The sequence below is a fragment of the Centroberyx gerrardi genome, chromosome 11 (assembly GCF_048128805.1).
Source record: "Centroberyx gerrardi isolate f3 chromosome 11, fCenGer3.hap1.cur.20231027, whole genome shotgun sequence".
Taxonomy (NCBI): domain Eukaryota; kingdom Metazoa; phylum Chordata; class Actinopteri; order Beryciformes; family Berycidae; genus Centroberyx; species Centroberyx gerrardi.
The window spans coordinates 6,316,045-6,331,343 of NC_136007.1; the positions used below are offsets into that span (position 1 = coordinate 6,316,045).

Sequence of the window (15,299 nt, forward strand, 5' to 3'; positions counted from 1 at the left end):
AGAAATGTCTGGAAGAGGTAAAACAGGCGGTAAGGCTCGTGCCAAGGCAAAGACCCGCTCATCTCGTGCCGGTCTTCAGTTCCCCGTCGGCCGTGTTCACAGGCTGCTGCGCAAAGGCAATTATGCCGAGCGTGTCGGTGCCGGAGCTCCGGTCTATCTGGCGGCGGTGCTCGAGTACCTGACCGCTGAGATCCTGGAGTTGGCCGGGAACGCCGCTCGCGACAACAAGAAGACCCGTATCATCCCCCGTCACCTGCAGCTGGCCGTCCGCAACGACGAGGAGCTCAACAAGCTCCTGGGCGGAGTGACCATCGCTCAGGGCGGCGTGCTGCCCAACATCCAGGCGGTGCTGCTGCCCAAGAAGACCGAGAAGCCCGCCAAGAAGTAAACTCGACCAGTTTGTTTTCGGATCAAACCAAAGGCTCTTTTAAGAGCCACCCACTGACTTCAAAAGAGTTATCCTTAGTAGTTCGTTGTGTGCTGTACATATAAATTAAATAATTTTTATGCAAACTATATATGACCGTGAACCAAATTAGGCTACATTAATATAAATCTGCCTAATTTCATACTGCATTGTCTAACAGTCGGGACCCCCAATACATAACAAGCCGAAGATGGAATAAGATGTCATAAAACATAACTATAGTGTTGCCTCACATAATACATGAAATGTACACAAAAAATGTGAAAGGGCATGGTGAGTAGGAGCTAGAGCCCCAATGTGTTGCTTTGTTTTCTGACCGCCACGTTGACGTCATACATTATTCAAATTTAAAATATCCCGCCTTTTTTTAAACGCATTGTATACACAATTAGCATATACAAGTAATTAATAAAAAACGAAATAATAAACCAATATTAAAGAAAATCAAATATAATATTGTGGGATTATTTAAACAGACAATACCAGATTATTTCAGCATGCTGGAGATGTCACGATTCTTGTGTTTGAGATGTATGTTTGGAATCTATAAATGCTGTTCATTTTTTTTTTTTTTCCAAAAGGACATTTACACAGCATACTCAAACCCATATAGGCCTAATTACATTTTCAATGTAACAGTTAGTATTTTGATTTGACTGTAATGATCAGTTTGTCCTAGAGTTTCAGGAAGTTAGATTGTCCTCCATGTGGCTGTAAAGTTAAAGACGTCATTTTTTCTCAACAACATTTCACATTTAATAATTTTCACTTCAAAACAAAAAAAATGTTCCTTTATTTTGTCACTTTTGTTTCTTTTCACTGTGATTAACGCAGGACTGGAACTTAAAGGAGGACACTGTCCAACTCCAGTTGGACATCCTAGGTCCTCCAGGTCGACCTTCGTGTTGTTGTAATGCATGCTGCCCGAAATTCACTAAATTAATCAACAGTTTGACACCAAGCGCCACGCCACCATAGAAACAGAGCACAGTGAAATAAAGTGTGAGTCCAGGAGACACTGACATATTTTTTTTTTGTTTTTAATCATGTTGAAATGACTGTGTTGTTGAATGTTATGATTCAGAAATATTTAGACATGATTAAAAAACATGAAGTCATAGAATTGGTAAAATAATGTAGGTCAGAAAGAATATCGTGTGCATTTTCTTGCTTTTATTTTGAAGGCAAAGTCGCCTAACCGGAAACGCAATTGCTGAAAACTTCTGCTAACTTGCCACAGCAAGGAAAACGTGGGGCAGGACCTTAGAGTTTGGCGCCGCCCAGCAAAGCGCGCTCTTTCCTTCCTCATTTACGTCCGCAAAGAAGGTTTAAGTATTGAAGTTGTCTTCGATTCTCCATCAGTTTCTTTTTGCTTTGAAAGAAAACGCATCGAAAATGAGTGGCCGTGGAAAAGGAGGAAAGGGACTCGGTAAAGGAGGCGCCAAGCGTCACCGGAAAGTTCTCCGTGATAACATCCAGGGAATCACCAAACCCGCCATCCGCCGTCTGGCTCGCCGCGGCGGTGTCAAGCGTATCTCCGGTCTGATCTACGAGGAGACCCGCGGGGTGCTCAAGGTCTTCCTGGAGAACGTCATCCGTGATGCCGTCACCTACACCGAGCACGCCAAGAGAAAGACCGTCACCGCCATGGATGTGGTGTATGCTCTGAAGAGGCAGGGCCGCACTCTGTACGGCTTCGGCGGTTAACTTCATTTACCATCTGATACTCCAACACAAAGGCTCTTTTAAGAGCCGCCCACTTTATCGATATAAAGAGTTGTGTTCTTGTTTGCGTTTAATTATGTATTTCATCCAAAAGCTGCTTTTTCTGTTACAACATTTGTAATTGTATTGCTATCACAAACAACATAATTTAATGTTATCTACTCCTTATTTATTTTAAATGTAAGACACAAAAGGTGAACATTTGACAAAGTAACAGACATTAAGATAACATAACTGGCGAGTGAGGTACAATAAAAGGGGGTGGAGTGAGCAACAAACAAGAAAGCAGACAGAAAATAAGCAACAAACAAATAATGATATAATAGAAGTCGGCTTGTACTCTGGGAGTCGGCGGGAGGGGGTCACCCTAGATGCCGTGGCTGAAGCAGGAAGGAAATCCTACTACTAAACATTTTTAATCATTTCTCCAGAGACATGGAGACATTTTGAGGGGAATTGGCTCAATCCCAGAACAAGGGCTTCCTAACTGCATACAATACTGTAACAGCCAATATGAACATTGTATATTTTACCAAAATATGTATAGCGTTTTAACATAACCTCATACTGGAAAGATAGGCAGCTCAAGTAGTTTAAATAATTATCTAGATAATCAGGCTAGCTGTGTGATTTCGTTTTGGTAAATATCTGCTAATTAGCTTTTAACTGTATCAAACACATAACATGTAAATGAACCAAGACAGCTAACGTTAACTAGGTAAGTGGGTATCTTACTATCTAGCTTTATCCAACAAGCCATCTAGTGACATTGAGCTTGCTAGCTACATCATTAAATATTTGGCGTTCACACGTTAATGTGCAGATCTAGTTGTGTTTGCCAGTAAACAATTGCCTAAGCTTGCATGATTCAGTGGTCAATTCTCCACAGTTACAGAAGAAAGTCTTTGTGTTGAGTTGAATGATAAGAGATATAGAATTAAAGCACATAGATAGGCATATTCCTGGGATATCATGGTAATCTCTGACACAAGCAACTCTTTTTAAGTCTTTGATAAAGGGCAATACAAATCAACTTCACTGGACTTTGATCTTTCATCCTGCTGAAAAAATGGCCAGTTTGAACTGGGATGTTTGACAACATGATACCTTCATATTGGCAACACAAACATCTTCTGAATTTCAGACACCAGTGCTGCGCTTAAAACGTTTTTACGTCGCAGACTTTATTACTGGCCAAATATCCACACTCTCAAATGAATTTGAATGAGTATACCAGCTCTATCTGCTGTAATTCTATAGGAGAGTTCTTTCTGTAGCCGCTCTATGGTCACGCGCTGAATCTCAACCAATCGTATACGAGGAACAGCACAGCACTATTTGCATCAACTCTCTATAAAAGAACGGTACCGCTTCTAATCAAGTCATTCTTTGGTGTGAAGTGCCGATATTTCGTCATGCCTGACCCCGCCAAGTCAGCGCCCAAGAAGGGCTCCAAGAAAGCCGTGACCAAGGCCGCCGGCAAGGGCGGCAAGAAGCGCAGAAAGACCAGGAAGGAGAGCTACGCCATCTACGTGTACAAGGTGCTCAAGCAGGTCCATCCCGACACCGGCATCTCGTCCAAAGCCATGGGCATCATGAACTCGTTCGTCAACGACATCTTCGAGCGCATCGCCGGTGAGGCGTCTCGCCTGGCTCACTACAACAAGCGCTCCACCATCACTTCCAGGGAGATTCAGACCGCCGTCCGCCTGCTGCTGCCCGGTGAGCTGGCCAAGCACGCCGTGTCCGAGGGCACTAAGGCGGTCACCAAGTACACCAGCTCCAAGTAAACCGCTTGGAACTACATCCACCCAAAGGTCCTTTTAAGGGCCACACACTACTTCAACAAAGAGCCTATTCATTTACCTACTTAGTATAAATTAACTTATAATGAATGCATGCTTTTAAATTGTAACTTTGGACTACAGTTTCAGTTCAGTACAACACAAGGCGCATTGACTGCCATGTAAAGCCTACACCGTTTCTTTGTTCCAACTTGAACGACATGCCCAAGGGCCGAGGGACACCAGCTCCCAAGTAAACCGCTGAACTACATCCACCAATAGGTCCTTTTAAGGGCCACATACTACATCAACTAAGACCTCATTAATTCCCCTAATTACTATAGAGAAGTCTACATTTTAAAAAGAAGACTTTGCTATTGGATTTAATGTAGCCTAACATTAACTGCACACCAAAGCAATTCACGCTGCTTTGACACATTTTGCTGCTGGAAACCCTTATCCCTCAGTTACAATGAATCACAAAGTCTACAATAACTAAATTTGTAGATTGGAAGCTCCATAGATCTCATGATGCATCTGTCTTCTCCACTACTCAGTATGTGAAGGGACCTTTCCTTACGCAATTCATACTAGACACATCTGATATAACAGTAATATCTGTCAATGTCTGTTATCGGTCCTGAGCTCAGATCCCTCACTGCCTCCTTAAAGCTGTGACAGAGAAAAAAAGACAGAACCACTCATTGTAGTAACGAGGAGAGGTTTTAGAGAAGTGCTATTTTGTTCTAGATGCAAAATAAAGTTGGGAAGTGTTTTGTAGAGATCAGACAGGAGAGATTTCTGTGTCTGCTATGATTTTATTCAGAGAGTTGGCTATTTCACTGCCTGTCCAGCTCATTCAAAGATGAAATAAGGATGTTTCCGCCCGGTTTCGAACCGGGGACCTTTCGCGTGTGAGGCGAACGTGATAACCACTACACTACGGAAACTGTTGTGTCAGTTACTCTGCAGCCACATGGCTCTCTGTGTCCAGACACATGAGACAATGAGACTGAAAACCACAAGTTGTTCCTGTGTATGTGTGGAGCTACAAGGCTCTTTCTTTCTTTCTTTCTTTCTTTCTTTCTTTCTTTCTTTCTTTCTTTCTTTCTTTCTTTCTTTCTTTCCTTCTTTCTTTGTTTTTTTGTTTTTTTTCTTTCTTTCTTTCCGTCTTTCTTTCTATTTTAACAATTAAAACTGAAAAGTAAACTAATTAACCAAAATGCCATGAAATTACATAATGCTCTATTGTCATATGTAACTGCTCATACTAAAAATGTAATTACACAATTACCAGTAGGCCTACTCTTTTGGTTTCTGTACATGTCTCTATACTGTATCTTAAACCTTCAAATTATAACTGACATAAGCCTATGTTTATATAGCCTACTGCAGTATATTGTCAGTTTGATTGATATATTACTTTACCCTATAGTGAATACTACTTTAATACGGGGTAATCAGTCCATGTGGTAGTTTTCCTTTTTTTGATAGAGACAGTAAGTTGGCTGAAATATTTATTATTTACTATTTATTATTTTAAGTTTAACAACGCCCTTTCAGAATCTAGATAAGTCAGCCCAGGTGCCCCACAAGGCTGCGCCAGCTCACTAGTCCTCTTCACATCATACACAAATGAGTGCACAAGCAGCCAGCCTGGGAACTACATAAAAAAATTCTCTGGATGATACCGCCATCCCCATCTTACTGCACAAAGATAAAAAAAAAATAAAATACATCAGCCTACCACTCCGAAATGTCGTGTGATGTTAACTATATTATTTTAAATGCAAAGAAGACTGAGGTGACTGTATTTGACCCTAGGGCAGTGAGGGATCATGGGCCGATGGTCGTACATGACGAACCACTCAGGTAGAAATACATTGGTGTTCATATTGACAACGCATTCAGCTGGAAGACCCATGTTGAAAGTCTGTGTTCTCGACTTTGTGCCTACCTCAGTTAAGTTTCTGAATAGTAGGCTAGCGAAGTATGAGGCTATGGGGCTATGTGCAATCATTTCTCAGTAATAAGCTATGGGGGTTGTGTGTTCAGTGCAATAGTTGCAAAGGTGCATGATGCAACGGGGTTGTGCAATGGGTTGCTTTCAATTATTTTATTGGTATTGTACGTAACTTTATTTATTTATTTTTTGTATGATAATGTATGTAGGCTATGTATGATGTGAAGCATGCTGTGTATGGAACTGATGTTTTTATTGAGTGACACAGCAACACAGAGTGCAAGACAAATTTCTCCACAGGGACAGTGGGGAAATTTGGGCAGTATATCTCATCCTATATATTATTACAGAAATAAACACAACAATAGAAGGTGAAAAAAGGCCCTTTATTCAAAGACTGGCAGGATCTGATCCCAGACCAGCAGAAGAGCCTGTGACTGTAGAGAGACCATGTCTGATGACAAAGCAAATTTTATGTCGTTTTTTTTGCCATCCACATTAAACGAAAAAAAAAAATGTATGCGAAGACTAATGAAAACCCTCGAAGTGATGACAAGACAAACACTAAGAGAAAGATAGACAGATATGCACCTGCATATGAACTGTCTTGACACACACACACACACACACTGATTCACATATACACACAGTAAGCCAAAATACTAGCCAAAACACTCAAAATAACATGACATGTCTTGATCTGCACTATAGTAAAGCTATTTTTACCATCCAAATATCAGCTCTTTTTAGAGTTACCTCTACATCATTGCATTACACATTACACAATACACAGAGGCCTACACATTTCCTATGTCTATTCTAATTCAGAAACGCAAGATATAACTCATGACAGATTTTTTTCAGCAGTTGAGCAATGCTTTACAGCAGAATACAACCTGTACTCCTTGACAATTCTGTGTAAAATAGTTTGAAAATGCAACTAAACAACAGCATTTTGGCTTTTGGCTATGGGGCAGAAACATCAGGCCCAGGCAGCCAAATGAGCCATGTCTGCTTCACTGACTTTTTTTTCTTCCTTTATATCAATCATCGACAGAGAAAACTGAAAACAGCAGTCTTAACACACACACTTCTCTCCACACACACTGAATTTGTAGATTAGAGACAAATTGAGTGAGAGCAGTATTTGTATCTGTGAAATGTAAAGCTATTGAATGTGTAAGATATGTTATGCATGTAAATGGTAAACACTGCAAATTGTGTGATTTTGGTGTATGGGAGAGATAGAATTGTTTTTGTGTGCAAAGTGTAACAGAAAAAAAAAAACAGATGTGCAATTAATGGAGGCCTTATGAATGACCCGTAATTAAGGGAAAAAAAAACAGCTTTCATTTTTTATAAAAGCTTGTAGTTATATTAACTTTCAAAGCGGAATCAACTCTTACAGTGAATATGGAGGTGGCTCTTAAAAGAGCCGTTGTGTGACTGATGGCAGGTCGGTTCAAGCTCGCTCTCCGCGGATGCGACGGGCCAGCTGGATGTCCTTGGGCATGATGGTGACCCTCTTGGCGTGGATGGCGCACAGGTTGGTGTCCTCAAACAGGCCGACCAGGTAAGCCTCGCTGGCCTCCTGCAGAGCCATGACAGCGGAGCTCTGGAAGCGCAGGTCGGTCTTGAAATCCTGAGCGATTTCTCGGACCAGGCGCTGGAAGGGCAGCTTGCGGATCAGCAGCTCGGTGGATTTCTGGTAGCGACGGATCTCTCTCAGAGCCACGGTACCGGGCCTGTAACGGTGGGGCTTCTTCACGCCGCCGGTGGCCGGGGCGCTTTTCCTGGCAGCCTTGGTGGCGAGCTGCTTCCTGGGAGCTTTTCCTCCGGTGGATTTACGGGCGGTCTGCTTGGTTCTGGCCATGGTAGAAAAATCAGCAAGTATGCGGTGGAAGAGCAAATGTCGACTTTATATATCCAACGCCGGAGAGCTGCCATACGCTGATTGGTCTGCCCGAGGGAAGCGCGCGCTTCAGCAGATCGACTATTGGCGCTTTGGAAAGTCCGCCCAAAATTCAAACTAGACCACTCCTCCACAGCAGCTCCAATCCAATTTTTTACTATTAAAGTATTTTCAATCCCTTTTTTTTTTTTTTTTTTTAAACCTCATATGTGGAAAAGATAACCAGCAAACCGACATCATGGTAAAAAGACGCGGCAATATAAGATAAGATCAAAAATAAATAAAAAATACATTTAAACAATAAAATTAGAATGAAACAATGTTAGGATTCAACACACTGAGTGGAGTGTGAAGAATGGAAATTGCATTTCTTACATGCATGGACTTAGCCTATTAAAATAGATGCAACACTTGTGTTTATGTAGTTGGTGCTCTGTCTATAATCTAAAGAGAAAGGGTTGAGGAAACAGAAAAGGTACAGGATGGGAAAGCAACAGCCGCCTAATGCATCATGTTTTATTGCAAATGTAATGCAAGACTGTTGAATCAAACCTGCCGTTGAGTCCAGAAGATTGGAGCTGTTTAAGTACTTCACTCTTGACTGGCATACTGTGTAATACATTAATTATTTACATATTTACAGTTTATACAAATACCTCACGTACTCAAACAGCAGCACTTATCTACACAAATGTGTGCTGTTATGAAAAAAAAGTAAGGAAAAGAAAATAAGGCAACATTGTAGTCATTGTGTGATTAAAAAGGTAAATGATCAGTGCCCATCTGGTGTGTGTGTGTGTGTGTAGTGAGAGACAGAAGGGGGTGGGGTAATCGGCCACATCAACAACCTGTGATAATTTATAATAAGATGTGTAATTTAGAAAATGTAAACAAGAAAATGCTCTTTCAAAGTAGTGGGTGGCTCTTAAAAGAGCCTTTTTGTATGGCAAACAGTGGAAGCCGGGAAGCTTACTTCTTCTTGGGTGCCTTTTTGGGCTTTGCTGCTTTAGGCTTTGCAGCCTTCTTGGCGACAGGTTTCTTGGCAGCAGCGGGCTTCTTCACCGCCTTCTTCGGGCTCTTAGCGGCCTTTTTAGCCGCTGGTTTCTTTGCTGCGGGCTTCTTTGCTTTCGCCGGGGATTTCTTAGCGGCTACTGTCTTCTTAGCTGCAGCCTTCTTCTTGGGGCTCTTGACGGGTTTCTTGGCAGCGGGCTTCTTGGCTTTCGGAGCGGGTTTCTTGACAGCCGGCTTCTTGACCTTTTCAGCCGTCTTGGCGATCTTGAAGGAGCCGGAGGCCCCGGTCCCCTTGGTCTGGACCAGAGCGCCTTTTTGCACCAGATTCTTGATGGCGATCTTGACGCGGGCCTTGTTCTTGTCCACGTCGTAGCCTCCGGCAGCCAGGCTCTTCTTGATGGCGGCCAGAGACACGCCGCTCCGCTCCTTGGAGGCGGACACAGCTTTAGTGATCAGCTCACCGACGCTGGGGCCGCTCTTCTTCGGCTTCACAGCCTTCTTCTTCGCAAGTTTAGCCGTTTTAGCCGGGGAGGCGGCGGCGGGTTCTGGAGCGACTTCTGCCATTCTTCTCTTCTAGTCTGTTCTGCTTCACACAGCTCTACAGAGTCTGACTGGACGGTTTGTCGATACAGAGCAAGAGGCGGGACTTATACACAGCATGAGGACCGTGTAGACCCAACACACACAGCCGCTCCCTGTGCAGCTCAAATGTGGCGACACTTGTGTTTTCTCTTCCACCTTTTACAGATAAAATACGCAGATCGGAGATGGTTTCAAGTGTAACTGTTATTGGACCTGCTAGAAAACTTGTTTCCTCTCGGGATGAAGTCGTTTTTAGCGATGAGGAGACTTTCATTTTATTCAGGGAAGCTTCAAACCTCTCTGATACACCGTCACAGTATTCAGCTCGCAGTGGGATTTCTTCACATTTCGACTCGTAAAATGGTTTAATATGCTTTACATTCCAAACAACACTAGTTGTCCAGTAAGCAGAGATGTCTGACGAGGGAATACAAGTAAAAGTACTGTAGTGCTGTGATTTGTTTTGTTTTAATCCTCAGATGTTTTGGTGTCGGTAAACACACTGATGCTGGCGGTGATTTAGGGCGGGTTACCTTGAGATTGTTCCTGAGGCGTTAACTTTCTGACTCAGGTGAATGCTGCAGTCATGATTAATGAAACTGAAAATGTGTTTTGTTAAAGTTTGTAATACTCTCTGATTTTACATGAAAGTAGGCCAAACGTATTTTCTCCAATGGGCACAAATATCATGATTGTTTAATCTGTGTTGCTGTGTCACTCAATAAAAACATCAGTTCCATACACAGCATGCTTCACATCATACATAGCCTACATACATTATCATACAAAAAATAAATAAATAAAGTTACGTACAATACCAATAAAATAATTGAAAGCAACCCATTGCACAACCCCGTTGCATCATGCACCTTTGCAACTATTGCACTGAACACACAACCCCCATAGCTTATTACTGAGAAATGATTGCACATAGCCCCATAGCCTCATACTTCGCTAGCCTACTATTCAGAAACTTAACTGAGGTAGGCACAAAGTCGAGAACACAGACTTTCAACATGGGTCTTCCAGCTGAATGCGTTGTCAATATGAACACCAATGTATTTCTACCTGAGTGGTTCGTCATGTACGACCATCGGCCCATGATCCCTCACTGCCCTAGGGTCAAATACAGTCACCTCAGTCTTCTTTGCATTTAAAATAATATAGTTAACATCACACGACATTTCGGAGTGGTAGGCTGATGTATTTTATTTTTTTTTTATCTTTGTGCAGTAAGATGGGGATGGCGGTATCATCCAGAGAATTTTTTTATGTAGTTCCCAGGCTGGCTGCTTGTGCACTCATTTGTGTATGATGTGAAGAGGACTAGTGAGCTGGCGCAGCCTTGTGGGGCACCTGGGCTGACTTATCTAGATTCTGAAAGGGCGTTGTTAAACTTAAAATAATAAATAGTAAATAATAAATATTTCAGCCAACTTACTGTCTCTATCAAAAAAAGGAAAACTACCACATGGACTGATTACCCCGTATTAAAGTAGTATTCACTATAGGGTAAAGTAATATATCAATCAAACTGACAATATACTGCAGTAGGCTATATAAACATAGGCTTATGTCAGTTATAATTTGAAGGTTTAAGATACAGTATAGAGACATGTACAGAAACCAAAAGAGTAGGCCTACTGGTAATTGTGTAATTACATTTTTAGTATGAGCAGTTACATATGACAATAGAGCATTATGTAATTTCATGGCATTTTGGTTAATTAGTTTACTTTTCAGTTTTAATTGTTAAAATAGAAAGAAAGACGGAAAGAAAGAAAGAAAAAAAACAAAAAAACAAAGAAAGAAGGAAAGAAAGAAAGAAAGAAAGAAAGAAAGAAAGAAAGAAAGAAAGAAAGAAAGAAAGAAAGAGCCTTGTAGCTCCACACATACACAGGAACAACTTGTGGTTTTCAGTCTCATTGTCTCATGTGTCTGGACACAGAGAGCCATGTGGCTGCAGAGTAACTGACACAACAGTTTCCGTAGTGTAGTGGTTATCACGTTCGCCTCACACGCGAAAGGTCCCCGGTTCGAAACCGGGCGGAAACATCCTTATTTCATCTTTGAATGAGCTGGACAGGCAGTGAAATAGCCAACTCTCTGAATAAAATCATAGCAGACACAGAAATCTCTCCTGTCTGATCTCTACAAAACACTTCCCAACTTTATTTTGCATCTAGAACAAAATAGCACTTCTCTAAAACCTCTCCTCGTTACTACAATGAGTGGTTCTGTCTTTTTTTCTCTGTCACAGCTTTAAGGAGGCAGTGAGGGATCTGAGCTCAGGACCGATAACAGACATTGACAGATATTACTGTTATATCAGATGTGTCTAGTATGAATTGCGTAAGGAAAGGTCCCTTCACATACTGAGTAGCGGAGAAGACAGATGCATCATGAGATCTATGGAGCTTCCAATCTACAAATTTAGTTATTGTAGACTTTGTGATTCATTGTAACTGAGGGATAAGGGTTTCCAGCAGCAAAATGTGTCAAAGCAGCGTGAATTGCTTTGGTGTGCAGTTAATGTTAGGCTACATTAAATCCAATAGCAAAGTCTTCTTTTTAAAATGTAGACTTCTCTATAGTAATTAGGGGAATTAATGAGGTCTTAGTTGATGTAGTATGTGGCCCTTAAAAGGACCTATTGGTGGATGTAGTTCAGCGGTTTACTTGGGAGCTGGTGTCCCTCGGCCCTTGGGCATGTCGTTCAAGTTGGAACAAAGAAACGGTGTAGGCTTTACATGGCAGTCAATGCGCCTTGTGTTGTACTGAACTGAAACTGTAGTCCAAAGTTACAATTTAAAAGCATGCATTCATTATAAGTTAATTTATACTAAGTAGGTAAATGAATAGGCTCTTTGTTGAAGTAGTGTGTGGCCCTTAAAAGGACCTTTGGGTGGATGTAGTTCCAAGCGGTTTACTTGGAGCTGGTGTACTTGGTGACCGCCTTAGTGCCCTCGGACACGGCGTGCTTGGCCAGCTCACCGGGCAGCAGCAGGCGGACGGCGGTCTGAATCTCCCTGGAAGTGATGGTGGAGCGCTTGTTGTAGTGAGCCAGGCGAGACGCCTCACCGGCGATGCGCTCGAAGATGTCGTTGACGAACGAGTTCATGATGCCCATGGCTTTGGACGAGATGCCGGTGTCGGGATGGACCTGCTTGAGCACCTTGTACACGTAGATGGCGTAGCTCTCCTTCCTGGTCTTTCTGCGCTTCTTGCCGCCCTTGCCGGCGGCCTTGGTCACGGCTTTCTTGGAGCCCTTCTTGGGCGCTGACTTGGCGGGGTCAGGCATGACGAAATATCGGCACTTCACACCAAAGAATGACTTGATTAGAAGCGGTACCGTTCTTTTATAGAGAGTTGATGCAAATAGTGCTGTGCTGTTCCTCGTATACGATTGGTTGAGATTCAGCGCGTGACCATAGAGCGGCTACAGAAAGAACTCTCCTATAGAATTACAGCAGATAGAGCTGGTATACTCATTCAAATTCATTTGAGAGTGTGGATATTTGGCCAGTAATAAAGTCTGCGACGTAAAAACGTTTTAAGCGCAGCACTGGTGTCTGAAATTCAGAAGATGTTTGTGTTGCCAATATGAAGGTATCATGTTGTCAAACATCCCAGTTCAAACTGGCCATTTTTTCAGCAGGATGAAAGATCAAAGTCCAGTGAAGTTGATTTGTATTGCCCTTTATCAAAGACTTAAAAAGAGTTGCTTGTGTCAGAGATTACCATGATATCCCAGGAATATGCCTATCTATGTGCTTTAATTCTATATCTCTTATCATTCAACTCAACACAAAGACTTTCTTCTGTAACTGTGGAGAATTGACCACTGAATCATGCAAGCTTAGGCAATTGTTTACTGGCAAACACAACTAGATCTGCACATTAACGTGTGAACGCCAAATATTTAATGATGTAGCTAGCAAGCTCAATGTCACTAGATGGCTTGTTGGATAAAGCTAGATAGTAAGATACCCACTTACCTAGTTAACGTTAGCTGTCTTGGTTCATTTACATGTTATGTGTTTGATACAGTTAAAAGCTAATTAGCAGATATTTACCAAAACGAAATCACACAGCTAGCCTGATTATCTAGATAATTATTTAAACTACTTGAGCTGCCTATCTTTCCAGTATGAGGTTATGTTAAAACGCTATACATATTTTGGTAAAATATACAATGTTCATATTGGCTGTTACAGTATTGTATGCAGTTAGGAAGCCCTTGTTCTGGGATTGAGCCAATTCCCCTCAAAATGTCTCCATGTCTCTGGAGAAATGATTAAAAATGTTTAGTAGTAGGATTTCCTTCCTGCTTCAGCCACGGCATCTAGGGTGACCCCCTCCCGCCGACTCCCAGAGTACAAGCCGACTTCTATTATATCATTATTTGTTTGTTGCTTATTTTCTGTCTGCTTTCTTGTTTGTTGCTCACTCCACCCCCTTTTATTGTACCTCACTCGCCAGTTATGTTATCTTAATGTCTGTTACTTTGTCAAATGTTCACCTTTTGTGTCTTACATTTAAAATAAATAAGGAGTAGATAACATTAAATTATGTTGTTTGTGATAGCAATACAATTACAAATGTTGTAACAGAAAAAGCAGCTTTTGGATGAAATACATAATTAAACGCAAACAAGAACACAACTCTTTATATCGATAAAGTGGGCGGCTCTTAAAAGAGCCTTTGTGTTGGAGTATCAGATGGTAAATGAAGTTAACCGCCGAAGCCGTACAGAGTGCGGCCCTGCCTCTTCAGAGCATACACCACATCCATGGCGGTGACGGTCTTTCTCTTGGCGTGCTCGGTGTAGGTGACGGCATCACGGATGACGTTCTCCAGGAAGACCTTGAGCACCCCGCGGGTCTCCTCGTAGATCAGACCGGAGATACGCTTGACACCGCCGCGGCGAGCCAGACGGCGGATGGCGGGTTTGGTGATTCCCTGGATGTTATCACGGAGAACTTTCCGGTGACGCTTGGCGCCTCCTTTACCGAGTCCCTTTCCTCCTTTTCCACGGCCACTCATTTTCGATGCGTTTTCTTTCAAAGCAAAAAGAAACTGATGGAGAATCGAAGACAACTTCAATACTTAAACCTTCTTTGCGGACGTAAATGAGGAAGGAAAGAGCGCGCTTTGCTGGGCGGCGCCAAACTCTAAGGTCCTGCCCCACGTTTTCCTTGCTGTGGCAAGTTAGCAGAAGTTTTCAGCAATTGCGTTTCCGGTTAGGCGACTTTGCCTTCAAAATAAAAGCAAGAAAATGCACACGATATTCTTTCTGACCTACATTATTTTACCAATTCTATGACTTCATGTTTTTTAATCATGTCTAAATATTTCTGAATCATAACATTCAACAACACAGTCATTTCAACATGATTAAAAACAAAAAAAAAATATGTCAGTGTCTCCTGGACTCACACTTTATTTCACTGTGCTCTGTTTCTATGGTGGCGTGGCGCTTGGTGTCAAACTGTTGATTAATTTAGTGAATTTCGGGCAGCATGCATTACAACAACACGAAGGTCGACCTGGAGGACCTAGGATGTCCAACTGGAGTTGGACAGTGTCCTCCTTTAAGTTCCAGTCCTGCGTTAATCACAGTGAAAAGAAACAAAAGTGACAAAATAAAGGAACATTTTTTTTGTTTTGAAGTGAAAATTATTAAATGTGAAATGTTGTTGAGAAAAAATGACGTCTTTAACTTTACAGCCACATGGAGGACAATCTAACTTCCTGAAACTCTAGGACAAACTGATCATTACAGTCAAATCAAAATACTAACTGTTACATTGAAAATGTAATTAGGCCTATATGGGTTTGAGTATGCTGTGTAAATGTCCTTTTGGAAAAAAAAAAAAAATGAACAGCATTTAT

General features: G+C 41.9%; 6 protein-coding genes, 2 non-coding genes and 1 pseudogene across 8 annotated transcripts; 4 read left to right on the top strand and 5 right to left on the bottom strand.

Annotated features, from left to right (window-relative positions):
• The first annotated feature begins 4 nt into the window (after nucleotides 1–4).
• Nucleotides 5–436, top strand: LOC144541727 (histone H2A-like). Its single transcript, XM_078286439.1, has one exon. The coding sequence runs from the start codon at nucleotides 5–7 to the stop codon at nucleotides 386–388; it is 384 nt and encodes a 127-aa protein (XP_078142565.1). The 3' UTR covers nucleotides 389–436.
• A 1,386-nt stretch (nucleotides 437–1,822) lies between these two features.
• On the top strand, nucleotides 1,823–2,209 carry LOC144541794 (histone H4). Its single transcript, XM_078286817.1, has one exon. It carries the CDS (start codon nucleotides 1,823–1,825, stop codon nucleotides 2,132–2,134), a length of 312 nt encoding a protein of 103 aa, XP_078142943.1. The 3' UTR covers nucleotides 2,135–2,209.
• A 1,358-nt stretch (nucleotides 2,210–3,567) lies between these two features.
• On the top strand, nucleotides 3,568–3,942 carry LOC144541731 (histone H2B 1/2-like). The gene has a single exon (XM_078286444.1). It carries the CDS (start codon nucleotides 3,568–3,570, stop codon nucleotides 3,940–3,942), a length of 375 nt encoding a protein of 124 aa, XP_078142570.1.
• An 871-nt stretch (nucleotides 3,943–4,813) lies between these two features.
• trnav-cac (transfer RNA valine (anticodon CAC)) lies at nucleotides 4,814–4,886 on the bottom strand. Its single transcript has one exon. It is a non-coding gene; the product is annotated as a tRNA-Val (tRNA).
• Nucleotides 4,887–7,361: 2,475 nt separating this feature from the next.
• Nucleotides 7,362–7,772, bottom strand: LOC139916106 (histone H3). The gene has a single exon (XM_071904898.2). The coding sequence runs from the start codon at nucleotides 7,770–7,772 to the stop codon at nucleotides 7,362–7,364; it is 411 nt and encodes a 136-aa protein (XP_071760999.1).
• Nucleotides 7,773–8,780: 1,008 nt separating this feature from the next.
• Nucleotides 8,781–9,386, bottom strand: LOC144541778 (histone H1 pseudogene; annotated as a pseudogene).
• A 2,000-nt stretch (nucleotides 9,387–11,386) lies between these two features.
• trnav-cac (transfer RNA valine (anticodon CAC)) lies at nucleotides 11,387–11,459 on the top strand. The gene has a single exon. It is a non-coding gene; the product is annotated as a tRNA-Val (tRNA).
• Nucleotides 11,460–12,330: 871 nt separating this feature from the next.
• LOC144541732 (histone H2B 1/2-like) lies at nucleotides 12,331–12,705 on the bottom strand. The gene has a single exon (XM_078286445.1). The coding sequence runs from the start codon at nucleotides 12,703–12,705 to the stop codon at nucleotides 12,331–12,333; it is 375 nt and encodes a 124-aa protein (XP_078142571.1).
• A 1,358-nt stretch (nucleotides 12,706–14,063) lies between these two features.
• Nucleotides 14,064–14,450, bottom strand: LOC144541795 (histone H4). Its single transcript, XM_078286818.1, has one exon. It carries the CDS (start codon nucleotides 14,448–14,450, stop codon nucleotides 14,139–14,141), a length of 312 nt encoding a protein of 103 aa, XP_078142944.1. The 3' UTR covers nucleotides 14,064–14,138.
• Between the last annotated feature and the right edge of the window lie 849 nt (nucleotides 14,451–15,299).